The 18,277-nt window shown below is 39.8% G+C and overlaps 1 protein-coding gene across 1 annotated transcript in view; it reads right to left on the bottom strand.

Moving 5' to 3' along the window:
• The window catches only part of ntrk3a (neurotrophic tyrosine kinase, receptor, type 3a), a 419,732-nt gene that overhangs the window by 229,144 nt on the left and 172,311 nt on the right, over nt 1-18,277 (bottom strand). Inside the window, exon 4 of the mRNA XM_017716401.2 lies at nt 288-356. Within this exon, the coding sequence (XP_017571890.1) occupies nt 288-356 (69 nt within the window). The remainder of the gene's footprint in view (nt 1-287; nt 357-18,277) is intronic.

Genomic DNA, 18,277 nt, shown 5'->3' with positions numbered 1-18,277 from the left:
GTATTTGCCCAATCAAATTCTGCGCTCCACCTGAACTGCACACTTTCATGTTTTCCTGCTCTGAAACTCCTGATGAAGCTCCAGAAAGACTTGATCATCGGCTAAGCGATCTTATGAAGTGGACTACAGTACCAGAGGTGTGAAACGCTGCTGTGAGGTAAACAACAACAAACGGCAGGTGTGTGATGTAAGAGAGCATAATATGAAACAGTATTAGAGAAAAATCAATAAAGGAAAGTGAAGCAGATGCTAAAAGTGAACGCCAAACAAAAGCAAGGTGCACTTACAGATCAATAAGCTGCAGATGCTGGAAAAGCTGCCAGGAAAGAGTGGTCAGGGGGTTCCGCGACAGGTTTCTGCAGGAGAAACACAGACAAATCATATTTTCACAAACTGCTTTAGTTCCATCGTTCCGGCTCTGAAGTCTGATTGGCTGATCCACATTCAAAACCTCTGACAAAATACTGAATGTGCACATCATACCTGCTAGAACAAAACCTTTTACATATGTTACACATTTTTAGCAACAAAGCATAGAGGACAGTCTAGCAACACATACATTTTATATATACATATATATATATATATATATATATATATATATATATATATATATATATATATATATTCTGGATGTTTGTGTGTTTGTTTACCCATTTCCAAGCCTGTCCTCGAGGAAGTCCAGTATTATATGTAGTTAAAAAGCAGCTCCTGGTTTGACCAATCAGTGCTCAGTAAATTGAGCTCATGATGTAATTGATGATATTAACGAGTCTCTGTGGTGGCTGTGAAGGTGTCAAGGAAAAATATGGACCCAAGAAATTCTTGTTACTTTTTATTGTTTTTATGTTTATTTGAATCATGAATATGACTTTAATGTATATTGTGATAAACTCACTGCTGAGGTGAATTGTTAAAAATTATATATATATATATATATATATATATATATTTTTTAAATTCAAATTAAAACTGAATTGTAATATGTCCACGTACATATCCTATTATCATATATGTAAATAGGAGATCTTATTACTAAACATATTTTACAGTCACTGGTGTTGTAGGAATATGGTGTAACACCAGTGACGGTGACTCCAGAGACATTCGGGTTAAAACTGAGGATTCTGTAAAATAGCTGGCTCGTTGGCTGATCAGGTGAACTTGGGCAACGATTTAAAATCAAAAAATCCAAAAATAATTGGCATTATTTAAAAATAAATAAAGAAAATTGTAATTAGTCAGCCATTAAAGCTCACAACACTGTTGACACATAGATGTTCTGAGCTGCCTGATGAGCAAAATCATTATTAAATTAATGAAATATAGTGAGCGAGGGTGACTCGCTTTCTCAGGCCTCGAGACATTTCCTCTCTAACGAGCCTTGACCCAAAGAAGCAGTTTAATAAAGCTGAAAATACTGTGAAAAATGAATGAGTCCTGATAACACCAGAGACCAAAACCTCTGTGACAAATGAATTTTTCCAATAAAATACATCCTGTATTTGTTTAAATGTAGTAGAATGTTAATGATATAAAAAGTAAACCTGTTTTGCACAGATTGTGAGTTGGAGCTCTTAAATAAAAGTATTGTTTTATATTGAAAATGGTTTCTCAAATGCTGAAAATTGGCCTTGTGACGAGCTGTTTGTACAGATGCAGGGTGACTATGAAACAGGATAATAAAGAAAGAAAAATCAGAGAAATCATACATTTTGGAGCTGGGCCTGATAGTTTACGTGTCCTTTTAAGCCCTGAAACCTCTGGGACATGGTTTCCCATCCAAATGGAGAATGACCCATAAAAAGATGATAGAGAATTACAAAATGACTCATCCTTTCATGTACAAATGCCGTCAATTGCACTGTATGAATATAAAATCAAACTATTATTAAATAAATACTTAGACTGTGCCATTTTACTCTAAATATCTCTGTCCCACATTCTTATATCCTTACAATAACACTGACCAACAGTGACTTCAAATAAAACCGTATTACTGTAGCACACTTTCTTGGGGATTTTGATCAAAGTATTACTCACTGCAGGTTAGAGGTGCTACACAATGTTGAATATTATGCTGAGCTCCTGAGCTGGGCTGTGTCTTTGTAATTGAAAGTACAGGATTTACACAGCAAATCCAATCAAAAACTCTAAATGTAGGTATTGTGATATAAACTGAGTCTGTTCTACAGTTTCTCATTAGGCTGAATGAATAACTGACTCTAAATGTAGGTATTGTGATATAAACCGAGTCTGTTCTACAGTTTCTCATTAGGCTGAATGAATAACTGACTCTAAATGTAGGTATTGTGATATAAACCGAGTCTGTTCTACAGTTTCTCATTAGGCTGAATGAATAACCGACTCTAAATGTAGGTATTGTGATATAAACCGAGTCTGTTCTACAGTTTCTCATTAGGCTGAATGAATAGCCGACTGTAAATGTAGGTATTGTGATATAAACCGAGTCTGTTCTACAGTTTCTCATTAGGCTGAATGAATAACCGACTCTAAATGTAGGTATTGTGATATAAACCGAGTCTGTTCTACAGTTTCTCATTAGACTGAATGAATAACCGGCTCTAAATGTAGGTATTGTGATATAAACCGAGTCTGTTCTACAGTTTCTCATTAGGCTGAATGAATAACCGACTCTAAATGTAGGTATTGTGATATAAACCGAGTCTGTTCTCCAGTTTCTCATTAGGCTGAATGAATAACAGACTCTAAATGTAGGTGTTGTGATATAAACCGAGTCTGTTCTACAGTTTCTCATTAGGCTGAATGAATAACCGACTCTAAATGTAGGTATTGTGATATAAACCGAGTCTGTTCTACAGTTTCTCATTAGGCTGAATGAATAACTGACTCTAAATGTAGGTATTGTGATATAAACCGAGTCTGTTCTACAGTTTCTCATTAGACTGAATGAATAACCGACTCTAAATGTAGGTATTGTGATATAAACCGAGTCTGTTCTACAGTTTCTCATTAGGCTGAATGAATAACTGACTCTAAATGTAGGTATTGTGATATAAACCGAGTCTGTTCTACAGTTTCTCATTAGGCTGAATGAATAACCGACTCTAAATGTAGGTATTGTGATATAAACCGAGTCTGTTCTACAGTTTCTCATTAGGCTGAATGAATAACTGACTCTAAATGTAGGTATTGTGATATAAACCGAGTCTGTTCTACAGTTTCTCATTAGACTGAATGAATAACTGACTCTAAATGTAGGTATTGTGATATAAACTGAGTCTGTTCTACAGTTTCTCATTAGACTGAATGAATAACTGACTCTAAATGTAGGTATTGTGATATAAACCGAGTCTGTTCTACAGTTTCTCATTAGGCTGAATGAATAACTGACTCTAAATGTAGGTATTGTGATATAAACCGAGTCTGTTCTACAGTTTCTAATTAGACTGAATGAATAACTGACTCTAAATGTAGGTATTGTGATATAAACTGAGTCTGTTCTACAGTTTCTCATTAGGCTGAATGAATAACTGACTCTAAATGTAGGTATTGTGATATAAACCGAGTCTGTTCTACAGTTTCTCATTAGGCTGAATGAATAACCGACTCTAAATGTAGGTATTGTGATATAAACCGAGTCCGTTCTACAGTTTCTCATTAGGCTGAATGAATAACCGACTCTAAATGTAGGTATTGTGATATAAACCGAGTCTGTTCTACAGTTTCTCATTAGGCTGAATGAATAACCGACTCTAAATGTAGGTATTGTGATATAAACCGAGTCAGTTCTACAGTTTCTCATTAGACTGAATGAATAACCGACTCTAAATGTAGGTATTGTGATATAAACCGAGTCCGTTCTACAGTTTCTCATTAGGCTGAATGAATAACCGACTCTAAATGTAGGTATTGTGATATAAACCGAGTCTGTTCTACAGTTTCTCATTAGGCTGAATGAATAACCGACTCTAAATGTAGGTATTGTGATATAAACTGAGTTGTGTGCTACAGTTTGGCAGAAGAACTCTTTATTGTGACTGTTCCTACCTCAAATGATAATATCCTTTATATCATACTGTATTTTGACATTCAAACCTGTACATTACAGTGACTTTACCATGTTTTTTGCTGTTTCTTTGCAACAAAGTGTTGAAGTGAAGTGGGATGTAAACTAGCAGACAGCTGTCGACTCTGGAACACCGCAGCTCGGCAACCCAATAAGAGCAGACGGTCATTTTCAGGGTGACAAATTAAATAGAGACCAAGGAAGCCGGAGGTTCTAAAAGCCCTTAAATTTAATCCGGTAGAGGAGAGGTAGAGCAGATAAGACTTTGTCTCAAGGAAGCTGCTGTAAAACACCACAACCTGAGACGCATTAGCTTTAAACAGCAGTGAAAGGGCCTCGCAATGATGTTTGTGCGTGCCCACCAGGGACGACTGCTGTAAATAATGAAGGGAAAAACCATGTGGAAAATGAAAAGCAATAAGTGTTAAGATGCAAACATTTTTTTCTTGTTGTTCTCCAGCAAACACAATCCTCTGAAACCACATTGACATTGGAGCGATATTCAAGAGGTCGTATGAGACGAGCTTATCTTTTCAGCTACAAACCCTCGGGATGTAAAAAATGTATTGATTGTGATTCCACGGAACAGATTTTGAAATCTATTATAATTAATTAATATAAAATTCAACCACATTAAATAATTCACAAAACTCAATACGAAACTGTTCATATGTGCAATAATAACAATTGTGTGTGCAATAACTCAGAGAGACACTAACTTAATTTAAATGATTTAAATAATGGTAACTGCTTTATACCTGATGTTTCATATTACTATCACAATCACCGCCACCGTACTATATTCTTAAGTACTTAAATCTGGTGTACATACTGTAAATTCTCTATATTGTCTTAAATTATTAGTAAAGTGTTTATTTTTACATAAATGGCTGCAACTGTAACAACTGCAATTTCCCCCTGGGATCAATAAAGGAATCTGAATATGCAGTGTTCATCTACTGTATGGCCTTTATTTTAGCATAAAAAAATAAAACAAAGCTTGCTGTCAACATCTCAATACTGTTATATACTGGGTTGGACAAAATAATGGAAACACTCCATCATACTAATTAGCCATTACATTGGAAACGCCTACCATATTTAGTGCACTTCATAGGCAGTTCATTTGTTGATGCACATTTTTTTTAGCCCTCCTCCACGACATTCATTGGTGGAAAGGGACCACCAAAGGACCACTGGTGACCAGATATTATTTGGCCGGGAGATGCTTTTTTTTTAACCCCCTCTAGTTCCTCCTGTCACATTTGCATACTTACATTGTCAAATTTGTGCAATTTTTACCCGAAACCTACAGAGTAACCATATGCTGGAGTGGTCAAGCAACAAAACAATCAAAGATTATTCAATGACTAACACAAATCTGTGTACACATCGGAGTATTTTTTATATAATAAAAATGTATGTATATTTTTATTTTACCTTATTTTATTATTATCCTTATTTTCCTGTAAATAGTCTAGAGATTTAGCTTTAATTGTTATTATTTATAATGTTGATAATGTTTATACTGTTTCCCATTTCTATTACTGAGTGTCTTCCTCCTGTTACTCTGCTGCTGCTGTAATACTGTGAATTTCCCCGCTGTGGGACTAATAAAGGATTATCTTATCTTATCTTATCTTATCTTATCTTATCTTATCTTATCTTATCTTATCTTCTTTGATATCCCTTTATACATTTGAAGATGAAACCTTAAGGTTTCAAAACAATAACCTACTCTCCTCAGAAACTAACTTTCCAAAGCAGCTTGTTTTTAATTAACTGTTGCTGTAATGTCGCTTAGCTCCGCCCACTCACACTGAAGTCGTGAGCAGTGTTTCAACCTGGACTGCTTTTTGAATAAGGCACAACATATGACAGCCAATCCAAACAGAGCTCATTTAAATACAGCTTAGAGCAAAAGTTTGTATGCGCTTACTTTGAAATCTTAAACGATGAACATCATTTTATATACTGTACAAGAGTTCCTTAAATCTGGACTTGAATTCAGTTTTCTCCCTCTCTCTCTCTCTCTCTCTCTCTCTCTCTCTCTCCTATATATATTTATATATATATATATATATATATATATATATATATATATATATAGAGAGAGAGAGAGAGAGAGAGAGAGAGAGAGAGAGAGAGAGAGAGAATAGGTCGCTCTCAGGAGCTCAGTGAATTCCAGCGTGGTGCTGTCATAGGACACCACCTGTACAACAGTCAGCTGTCAGTGGGATTATAACAAAGTGGAAGCGATTGGGAACGACTGCAACTCAGCCTTGAAGTGGCCGGCCATGTAAAATGACAGAGCAGGGTCAACGGGTGCTGAGGGGCAAAGTGTGCAGAGGTCACCAACTTTCTACAGAGTCAATCACTACAGACCTCCAAACTTCATGTGGCCTTCAAATCAGCTCAAGAACAGCATAGAGAGCTTCATGGAATGGGTTTCCATGGCCGAGCAGCTGCATCCAAGCCTTACATCACCAAGTGCAATGCAAAGCGTGGAATGCAGTGGTGTAAAACGCCACCACTGGACTCTAGAGCAGTGGAGACGTGTTCTCTGGAGTGACCAATCATGCTTCTCCATCTGGCAATCTGTTGGATGAGTCTGGATTTGGTGGTTGCCAGGAGAACAGTACTTGTCTGACTGCATTGTGCCAAGTGTAAAGTTTGGTGGATGTGGGGTTGCTTTTCAGGAGTTGGGCTCGGCCCCTTAGTTCCAGTGAAAGGAACTCTTAATGCTTCAGCACCAAGAGATTTTGGACAACCTTTAGGACAAAGGCCTTCTCATCCAACATCAGTGTCTGACCTTACAAATGCACTTCTAGAAGAACGGTCAAAAATTCCCATAAACACACTCCTCAACCTTGTGGAAAGCCTTCCCAGAAGAGTGGAAGCTGTTATAGCTGCAAAGGGTGAGGCAACATCATATTAAACCCTATGGATTAAGAATGGGATGTCACTCAAGTTCATATGCGTGTGAAGGCAGACGAGCGAATACTTGTTATATAAATAAATAAATAAATAAATAAATAGTCCTCTCTGTACCGTCTGCTGGTACAACTGGTCATATTTTGAGTAGTTTTCCTGTCCAGTTTTGTGGTGTAAATATACCTAATTTTCCAACATGTGTGCTGTTCCAGTCCCAGGATTTCTGAGCCAGTCCTTAGTGTTGGCATTTGACTCCACTCTCCAAAAGCTGCATTAGTGATTAGCGACGGTGGTTGCCCTTCCACGTACTAAAGCCTGATGGCTTCTCACAGCTTTAGCTCCAGAGGATCCTGAACTGGCCCTGGTCTCTATTTCCAGACTAACATCACTCCAGCCAGCTCACAGAAAAGCAGCAGAGTCACTGGCTAGAGCAAATGGATTTATTCGAAATGCATTTCGTGCTTCACAGACTAGACCAACGTCATTAACAAGATTATTTGTCTCAATCAGGAATTTCTAGCAAAGTGTATGCAGTAGAAATCTGCAGCGTAGCGTCCCACAGAGTTTGTCTGAGCTTTCTCTGGGCAGAGTGCCTTCAGATAAACTCAGCAGCAATTAATTTAGCAGCAATGAGTTTACTGTGGAGATGGCTGAGTACAAATCGCCCTGCAGACATTTCAGTTCCAAATGAGACATCACACCTCAGGTTTTAGGCTGAAGTGTCTAACTGCAGGTTTGCCGCGTTCTCCCAGGCGCCACGATTAATAAGCAGCTGCCAAACAGTGCGTGGAGCTCTCCGTGGTGCTGAAATGCAGTTATTTACAGACTCACTTGGACTGTCATGCTTTCAGCAGTCAAAACACAAATGACACTGCATGAAACTGCAGCCTCAAACTGCCAAAGCAAATTGACCACCAAACTGGATGAAGCGGCTGGTTTGTGTGGGATATTCTGGTGAGTCTTAAGTCATTTCAATTTACAGTAGTGTTAGCTTGCACTTGGCAATATTTATATTCAAATATAAAGTTCCACAAAGCTATATACGGCACACTACTATATGGTTGCAGTGCTGGATAATCTAAGCAGACACTCAAAGATGTACAATAAGCCAAAAAGAGGATGATCCAAAACAGCAGAGTGGACAGCACACCAGGTCAAAGGAGCAAAATGTGGTACACAGGATCAGAGTCCAACAATTTCAAACGTATTGTGATGTAATTTATCATAATCATAAATTGAACATCATATCGCCAACCCCCAAGTAGAGACTACAGCTCATCTCTTAATGCCCTTAATGTTTGTGTTAGTCTTCCTCTAGCCCTTCATCAATGGTCCGTTTCTGACCACAGAGCCACTCTTGGCTGGAGGTATTTGGGTGGTGCTCCACACCTACCAATCTAGCAGTGACACTGACATATGAAAAACTCCAGAAACACCGCTGTGTCTGATGCACTCGTACCAGCCCCATGCATACTGCAATAGTGTCACTGCTGTGCTGAGAATAAACCACCACGCTGGACAACAGCCATCCTGTGGTCAGAATCTGTCCACTGATGAATATAGTAGAGGGGGCTGATACACTGTGTAGCAACAGATGGACTACGGTCTATAACTGGACACCTACATAGTGGAGCTACTGGGTATTATGCTATATAAGGACTAATACAGCTCACTCAATTTCTGAGGAGGTAAGATATCAGATCTGCTTGCATAAGAAAGGAGAAAAATCAAAGAAAAATCAGTGAAAAAACTAAAGCTTAAATACTGATTATAAGCTACGGACAAAATGTTCCTCCTAACGACCACCTGGAAGACCTGTTAGACCTCAAAACTGCCCCCATCAGATAAACAGCACTTAAAGCTTTCATCTCTGAGAGAGAGGAGAAAATCAAGCTGCTTCAGATCTGAAAACATCCACAGGTGTTTCTGTCCATCCTTCCACTGTGAGAGGACCACTCAGCGCTGTGGGTCTGAAAGGATGTGTAGCTGATCAAGAAGAACCTCACTGAGAAAAGGAGACGGACACACCAAACAAAGAAGCTGAACGATGGACTGACCACCCCAGAGTCCGGACCTCAACACCACTGAATGGGTTTGATCTGAACTTCGGAGGTGTGTCTGCAGGTTCTTTGAGGAGCTGAAAGTGAGGCTCCTGGAAAGAATGGAAGCTGGAATAAAGGGAAAGAGCGACTCACTGACCACTGAAAAATACTAGATTTAGTTTTTCAGGCCTAATTTACTATTAAATGTGTATTTTCAGTTTTTGTCCTGATGCTAAACCATGAATACCCTGTACCCTGTACCACTATGACCCATAATTAGGAAAATAAAAACAATGAAACATTTTGTTTTCTGCAAAGTATTGAGCAAAACAAAGGTCTTTGCGCATGAGGTGTGCGTGTCAGAGGCGGATGCTAAAGAGCTTCTCCTGACGGCCCGCATCTCCAGCGGCAGCAGCGCACTGCCTGCTTGTTTCCATGGCAACCACGAGTCGAGGATTCTCTCACCTTCTCTGTTCCTCCGTTTCCCTCAGCACAGGCGGGAGGCAGAGAGTGAAACCTCCGCTCTGCTAATGGCTAACAGCTAACCGCTCACTAACAACCCCCTACCCCCACCCCCCCCACCCCCAAACCGCTGCACCCCCGAGCAGCAAAACATCAAAACACTCTCACACATACATACAAATACAATCAACAAAATAAGCCAGAGCTCATCACCATCACTCGGCCTGCCGTCCGCATTCTAATCATCTCATTAAATTGATAATGAGATTATTAAAGCGGCGTCCGCAGGGATGCAGTCAGGTTCAGCTGTTTCCGTTTTTTGCTTCACGGACATTAGAATTCTTAGCACACACAAAGCAGCTCATCTGGACAATGAGCGCTAAAACACGGTGTCTAGTGGATCAGCTGGCCTAAATCAACAAAGCACTGGCAGAGGTGTTTGTCTGACCACAGCGGCTGCCACACCGATTATAATCACAATGCTGAGAACGGAAAAACGTCCTCTCAAGGACTTCAGCGCTAGGATTGCCTATGCAGTTCTTTTGTAGCTACTGTTGCATTCATTCAACCTCTATACCCTGTCAGAAATGAAGGCTCTCTGTTCAGGCACATTTTTCATTCATCAGGGCACAAACAGTGGAAATGGTGCCCCAAAGGTTCTACACTGGTTCCAAGGTCTGATTCTAAAGCTTAAATCAGTCTTTCCAGGTACAAATTTGGTATTTATACCTTTTTATAACTGAATGTATTAACACAGAACAAGAATAAAAGGATGGAGGTGAGGTGTGTGGAGTCAGTACAGCTTAGAACACATCATTTCAGTGGATTATGGTTCAGTTATGCTCCCAGACTAAAGATACTGAGATGAAGCCTTGAGGGAACCACCCCAGTGACAGTTCAGTACCATTATTTCTGAGAGTGTATGATGTAAAGTGTCCAGACAGCCGTTCCAATGAGGGAATTCAGGTACTAAATGGTAACCTATTGCTGAAACAGCACGATATAATCTCCATAGAAAAGCACTGACCCGTAAAGATCGCCATGTCCAATGCCAAGCATGGGCTAGAGGGGTATAAAGCCCTCCAGTATTGGGCTGTGGAGCAGTGGAACTGCGTTCTCTGGAGTGACAGAGCTCCATCTAATATCTTTGGGATGAGTTGGAGTGGTCCAGAACTGACCATCCAACATCAGTATCTGACCTCCCTAATGCTCAATCAAATCCTCACAGCAATGTTCCATCATCTAGAGCCTTCCCAGAAGAGCAGAGGCTGCTACTGCAGCACAAACTCACTATTAATGCCCTTAATTTCAGAAGAGATGCTACAAATGTTTGTGCATGTTGGAGCTGAATTTATGGCGTGTTGTTAATTTCACGTGATGTTCTGGGTTTGAGAACCAGGTTCTCAGGGTGTAGTTGAAGTTTTTAGATGTCTGGTAAGTTGGAAACTCACTGTTTCAGCTGTTTGAGCTTTGATGATCTGATTCCCTCACCACTGTCACTGAGCACTGTATGTAACACTGTATACGGCAATAGGATCCCTTCAACTATGCTACAATATTTCCACACTTAAAAAGGATGGTTCTTCAAGGGTTCCTTAGTAAACGCAATGGTTCTATCTTTTCTATAGAACCATTTTGTGCATAATGGATGTTGGCATGGTGAAGTGGTTTTTCAGATTGATGGAGAATGTGCTGTATGTGGCTCTACATAAAGTGTTTGAGAACGGTTCTTTATAGCACCAGATAGTAACAATAAGGGAACCTATTCCAAGCTTGTAACAGTTGCGGAACCCTTTTTGGTGAGACATGGAACCACACACAAGATGTTCTCCATCCATCTGAAGAACCATTTCACCATGCAAAGAACCATTGAAGCATGAAATGGTTCTATAAAGAACAGAACCACTGCTTTTACTACACTCCTAAAAACTAAAGATGGTTCTTCAAGGGTTATTTAGTGAAGAAAAGGGTTCTTTAGTAAAAGAAAAGGATTCTTCTATTTTTATGATGTCAAGTGTATAAGAACCATTTTGGCTGCTGTAGCGAACCTTTTAAAAAAAGGTCATATATCGAACCATCTGCAGCACGTTCCCCATCAATCTGAAGAACCATTTCATGACGCAAAGACCCCTTTAATTATGCAAAGCGTTCTTTGGGTGTTCATGGCTTTCTTTACTAAAAAAACCCATAAAGAACCCTCTTTAAGTGTGTACCTGCAAAGGCTATGATGTTTGCTTAGCTATAATATAACAATAGGAGAACCCTTTCTGGTGCTACATGGAACCCTTTTCAAAAACGTCCTATACTGAACCATCTACAGCACATCCTACATCAGTCTGAAGAACCCATTCACGATGCGATGAAATCATGCATTTAAATCACGCAATAGGTTCTTTGAGTGTGCATGGTTCTACGTAGAACATTTTCTTTCAAGAACCCTTGAAGAACCATCTCAAGAGTGTGGATGTTGAGATGTAAACTGAGTCAGTTTCTCTGGATTTCTTCAGGGCTTGTCCAACCTAGCAACAGTTGCTATGCAACAAAGCATGTACAAAACAATTAGAGTTCATAAATTACAGCAGACTCTAAACGCTGCTTGCAGGGAAAAATGAATTATTCATCTTTGAGGAATCTCACCGCATTTCAACCGAATCAAAGCCAACACGTGGTTCTGTTTCATGGTGATTCTCGTCTGAAGCCGCAAATAGAACGTCGATCAGGGAAAAGGTGTCCAAAGAAGACAGAGAAGAGATTAGTCAGAAAACGGAGTGTAGTAAAGAGCAGAAGCGTGGGACTCTCCTCCTCTCCCAGAGGAATAAACACTCCACTTCACACTGTCACTGAGACACAATCAATTACAGCAGCCGCTCTGTGAGGAGCAGGAAGACGGAGGGACGGAAGAAGGAGAAAACAGGAGCTGCCTGTTAGCCGGACAGCTCAAGCTGTGTGGGGGTGTGTGGGGTTTCCAGGGTCTTCAGTTTGAGTGAGCGTAGATGCTGGTAGTCTATCCATTCCATTTCAGTCATTACCATCTTTTTGGGGGTTTAATTCCAGTCTGCTGTGTTGAGTTGCTTTGCTGTAGATATCATCTCTCGCCCAGAGGGGCAGCACAGAGTACCACTGAAATCTGACTGGCCACCCCGCACTCCAAATAAATAAATACATTGAAAAAAACAAACATTCTTTGCGTGAACTTCACTGAATTATGGATTTCCACATAATTTCAACAAATTTTATTTGTTAAAAACAGCATAAATGACCAAAATTGGCTCAATTTAATCTGCCATCACATGTCCAGCCCAACTCCTTTAATGTAATTGAACATGAATTGAATCTACTGGTGTTGGTTAAACTAGCGTTTACCCTTGACACCCACTAAAACTGCCCTCTAAGGTCAAGTCAAGTCAGGAAAGGTTAGGTTTATCATATGTAGAAAATGTTATGGATGTCTGTTTATATTAAAATGCTTGCGATGAGGCTCAGGTAGTAACTCAAAAAATAAAACCCTTTACTGTCAGGTACGGTTCATAATCTTGACATAGACAGCTGATATAAACACTTAACCAATAGGCATCATTTGCTATAAAGTTTAGGTTTTTGATAAATTCTGATCAAAGTTAGCTAAAGTAGCTTTTATGAAAGATGACTGCTATTGGAATAAGCATTTATAAACATTAATGTAGGCTTATGTCAGTTGTCATGATAAGCTTATGTAGGTGTCATGTAGTCTTATGAACTGACCTACACTCACTGGCCACTTTATTAGGTACCATTAAGGAACCAATAATGTTCAATTGCTTGTTAACACAAATAGCTAATCAGCCAATCACACGGCCTCAACTCAGTGCATTTAGGCATGTAGAGGTGGTCAAGACAACTTGCTGAAGTGCAGACCGAGCATCAGAACGGGGAAGAAAGGGGATTTAAGGGACTTTGAACGTGGCGTGGTTGTTGGTGCCTGACGGGCTGGTCTGAGTATTTCAGAAACTGCTGATCTACTGGGATTTTCACACACCACCCATCTCTAGGGTTTACAGAGAACGGTCTGAAAAAGAGGAAATATCCAGTGAGCGGTCAGTTGTGTGGGTGAAAATGCCTTGTTGATGTGAGAGGTCAGAGGAGAATGGGCAGACTGGTTCCAGATGATAGAAAGGCAACAGGAACTCAAATAACCAACCAAAATCTCTGAGGAACGTTTCCAACACCTTGTTCAAAGCATGCCACAAAGAAATAAGGCAGTTCTGAAGGCAAAAGGGGGTCCAACCTTTTACTAGCAAGGTGTACCTTGCATCTCTTGCATCTCTTGCAATAAAGTGGCCAGTGAGCGTATATGTCGCTGCTGTTGGAACAAAACCTTGTATGTCTATTTTTGTCATTTTTCACTTTTTCACTTCAGAAAATGTGTGAAGTTTCAGTGTAAATGTAATGTAATATGAATAAATGTGTAGGACTGGAGTTACAGCACTACAACACACTAGTGCAAGGAGAGATGACTACATAGCAATAGTAAGTAAATAGGCTTCTATTCAAGTATATTAAATGTTAAAAATATTTGAAAGTAAAATACATTATTTTAAGAAAGTTGACAATTTAGGAATTATTTCATTATATGTAAAATATTTCTCTCTCTTTGCTCCACAGGTCACACCCTGGGCAGCCCTGCAACAGAATGACCAATGAACTTTGAACACAGTGTCTTTCATGAACATACAGATGCTGAGAGTGGAGGCCAGCAGATCTTCCACAAAAGGTCATTTCTTGTCACAGTGAAGAGAAATGCCAGCTAAAATTGGATTTAGACAACAAGTGATAGATAGAGAGATACACTATGCTGCCAAAACTATTGCTAGTCTGCCTTCACACCCACAAAGTGATTGACATCTTCTTAATCCATAGGGTATAATATGATGTCAGCCCATCCTTTGCAGCTATAACAGCATCAATTCTTCTGGGAAGGCTTTCCACAAGGTTTAGGAGTGTGTTTGTGGGAATTTTTTATCATTCTTCCAGAAGCGCATTTGTGAGGTCAGACACTGATATTGGATGAGAAGGCCTGGCTCACAGTCTCCACTCTGATTCATCCCAAAGGTGTTCTGTTGGGTTGAGGTCAGGACTCTGTGCAGGCCAGTCAAGTTCTTCCACACCAAACTCGCTCATCCATGTCTTTATGGACCTGCTTTGTGCACTGGTGCGCAGTCATGTTGGAACAGGAAGGGGCCGTCCCCAAACTGTTCCCACATAGTTGGGAGCATGAAATTGTCCAAAATCTCTTGGTGCTGAAGCATTAAGAGTTCCTTTCACTGGAACTAAGGGGCCGAGCCCAACTCCTGAAAAACAACCCCACACCATGATCCCCCCTCCACCAAACTTTACACTTGGCACAAAACAGTCAGACAAGTACCGTCTCCTGGCAACCGCCAAACCTAGACTCATCCATCGGATTCCCAGACGGAGAAGTGTGATTGGTCACTCCAGAGAACACGTCTCCACTGCTCGAGAGTCCAGTGGCGGCGCTTTACACCACTGCATTCCACGCTTTGCATTGCGCTTGGTGATGTAAGGCTTGGATGCAGCTGCTCGGCCATGGAAATTTCACCACTGGACTTGTTGCACAGGTGGCGTCCGATCATGGCACCACGCTGGAATTCACTGAGCTCCTGAGAGCGACCCATTCTTTCACTAATGTCTGTAGAAGCAGTCTGCAGGCCTAGAGGCTTGATTTTATACACCAGTGGCCATGGAAGTGATAGATAGATTTGCATATTCCGTCCGACACAGCAATCATATTCTAATCCGACTGACCAGAGGTGCATATGATTACCAAGTGCAAATGCATGTGGCTAAAATTTTATCAGGATACAAGATACTAGACAGAGGAAGTGACCAGGTGTGAATGGGGTCACAGTTTAGCATTTTGAATTAAAGTGGCCATAAATGACATTTTTTCCTGTTGCCTTTTTAGACTGATGGTTTTCTGTGATTAAAAGAGTCTCAAACATCAGTTAACTTTGCAGGAACTCCAGGTTGAAGCGCATCAGGATCTAATTAACCATGACTTCCATGGTGTTCACCCATTCAGGGAGGGGATCTCCCACACATGCACATTAACGCCTTTCACACAGGAAGGTTAGCTAATGGAAAAAGGAACAAAAAGTGAGTGAAAGTGTTTTCTTGTGGCTGAGAGAGGAGTCAGGGGGACTCAAGGAACTCCAGCACCTCATCAATAATACAGATGGTAGGAGGCACAGCAGCAGCAGCAGACACGGCTACACAGCCAGAAAACAGCAAGTAGATAAACAAGCCTGTCACCATCACTGAAGATCAGTATCCAGAAAGAAGTTCTGAAACAATAACATCCAAAATGAATGTAAACAAAAATAATACTAACAACAAAGTTATGATTAAGTTAATATTCAAAATAAAGTTCTAATAAGCTCAATATCTAGAGTAAAGTTCTGAAGAATCAGTGGACACCACGAAGCTGAAATATAAATTATATTAAGATTAAGTGATACTTTTTTGATCCCACAACCGGGGAAATTCCACCTCCGCATTTAACCCATCCGTGAAGTGAAACACCACATACACACTAGTGAACACACACACTAGGGGGCAGTGAGCACACTTGCCCGGAGCGGTGGGCAGCCCTATCCACGGCACCCGGGGAGCAGTTGGGGGTTAGGTGTCTTGCTCAAGGACACCTCAGTCATGGACTGTCGGCCCTGGGGATCGAACCAAAAACCTTCCGGTCACAGGGCCAGTTCCCTAACCTCCACAAACTCATGACTGCCCCAATGAAGTTCTAGTAAAATTAAAGCTCTTAATATGAAGTTCTGGAAATCGAATATCCAAAATGAATATAAATTAAGAATAAAGTTCTAATACAAATAATATTCAGATATAATGCTCTAATAAGATTAATATCCAGAATGAAGTTGAGATATATAATTAATATTAAGAATGAATGTCTAATAAAATTAATATTCAGAATAATAATGACAATAATTTCCAGAATGAAGTTCTGAAAATTTTATGCATGGAATGAAGTTGAAATAAATGAAATATTGAGGTGGCGTTCTAATAAAAATTTATATCCATAGATTATATTACATATCGCTATGGTAACTTTACAGGAGAAGGTGAAAACATAGATTACTTTTCATTTAAGTCAATGGAACCAGAATTTTTTACAAGTCGTTTTGGGTCATTTCTTTTGGTCCAAACTTCATGAAACTTACAAATAATATAAAGGCCAACATGCCTTTTCAAATTATGTCAAAAACTGAAAATCGAGAAAAATGGAGATTTGAGGTTTTGTTCTGACAGCAGCAAAATCGTGTAGGCCAATAAAACACACTATTACAGTGATCATGTTATTATAATTAAGACAGTTTTGAAGGCCAATATAAACTCTAATTTGTTTTAGATGAGAGAAAAACTCGGTTAAACTCTTTAAATGTAAATTCAGATCAGTGGAGACTATAAAGAGCAGCAGACAGGTGGCCCCCACAGACAGGTGCAACGCTTCAGATCACAGACAGCAGGTTTATCAGAGGACCCCAGGAAACCGAGTCATTTGCTACTGGCAGTGTTACAGAGGAACGAGTCTGACTCTTGTACTGGAGTTAACACACAGCATCAGGGGAACCAACTGATCAGCAGAATTCGTTTTTTCAGGTAAGATTAATCTGTGATTCTACAACAGCTTTAACTTTACCTCGATCCCTGTACTGGTACCAGCAAACCTCCGCCAAAGCGCTCACTTCTGTTTTGATACATCGTTTTATCCATCAACTCATCCAGCAGTACAGAGATGCAGTATAACTTCAGAAAGCCTGAAATCTCAGGAATCGACTCCAGCAAACCATTTTATGATCCGTTATCCACAGCAGTTACAATCATCTCATCTTCAACATCAGCCCCCGAATGAGCAAACACTTGAAAATGATGGTTCTTCAAGGGTTCTTTAGTATAGAAAATGGTTCAGGAACACTCAAAGACCCCTATGCATGCTTAAATGGTTCTTTGCATCGTTTGCATGGTTCTTCAGGTTGATGTAGAATGTGTTGCGCATGGTTCTACATGCAGCCCATTTGAAAAGGCTTCCTATATAGCACCAAACAGGGTTCTTCTATTGTAGCTTAACATTGTAACAATAGAAGAACCCTTTTCAAAAAGATTCCATATTAAACCATATCCAACACATCCTCCGTCATTATGATGAACACTTTCACCATGCAAATAACCATATAAGCATACTAATTGATTGTTTCTCTTATTTGTATTCTCCATCAGGCAATGTTAAACCTCAGCTTCATCAGATGTTCCTCAGATATCGCAGCTCACGGTACCTCTTTTTAATAACTGATTCTTAATGAATTGCAAGGTGTTAATGATCTAATGACCATTTATGACCTTTTATAGCATTAGTCTTATTAATAATTGGTGCTGAGTAATCATTTTGGGCCAAATCTGCATGCATCTCTCACTGTAGCATGCTACTATTTTCACTTTCATTTAGATAGTTGCCAGAAAAAAAGTACAAAATGTACTTTAGTAGAAGTCCAACTGAAAAATGAAATGAAAGCTGATTTTGAAAGAAAAACCACAGAATGGAGAGCCGTAATGAGATCTGACTCACAGCAAAGGGCCACTGTGCTCATCACTATGAGGCAGTTGGTCCTTTATAGCAACACCGTGTAACCATTTTGCTTTAAAATAACAGCTTCAAAGTCATTTTGATGGTACACAGAGTTATAATAGTGAGAATGGCATCTCTATCATTGCC

The sequence above is a fragment of the Pygocentrus nattereri genome, chromosome 8 (assembly GCF_015220715.1).
Source record: "Pygocentrus nattereri isolate fPygNat1 chromosome 8, fPygNat1.pri, whole genome shotgun sequence".
Lineage (NCBI taxonomy): Eukaryota > Metazoa > Chordata > Actinopteri > Characiformes > Serrasalmidae > Pygocentrus > Pygocentrus nattereri.
Note: the sequence above shows the minus strand (reverse complement) of the source record. Positions and strands in the feature narration are given on the sequence as shown.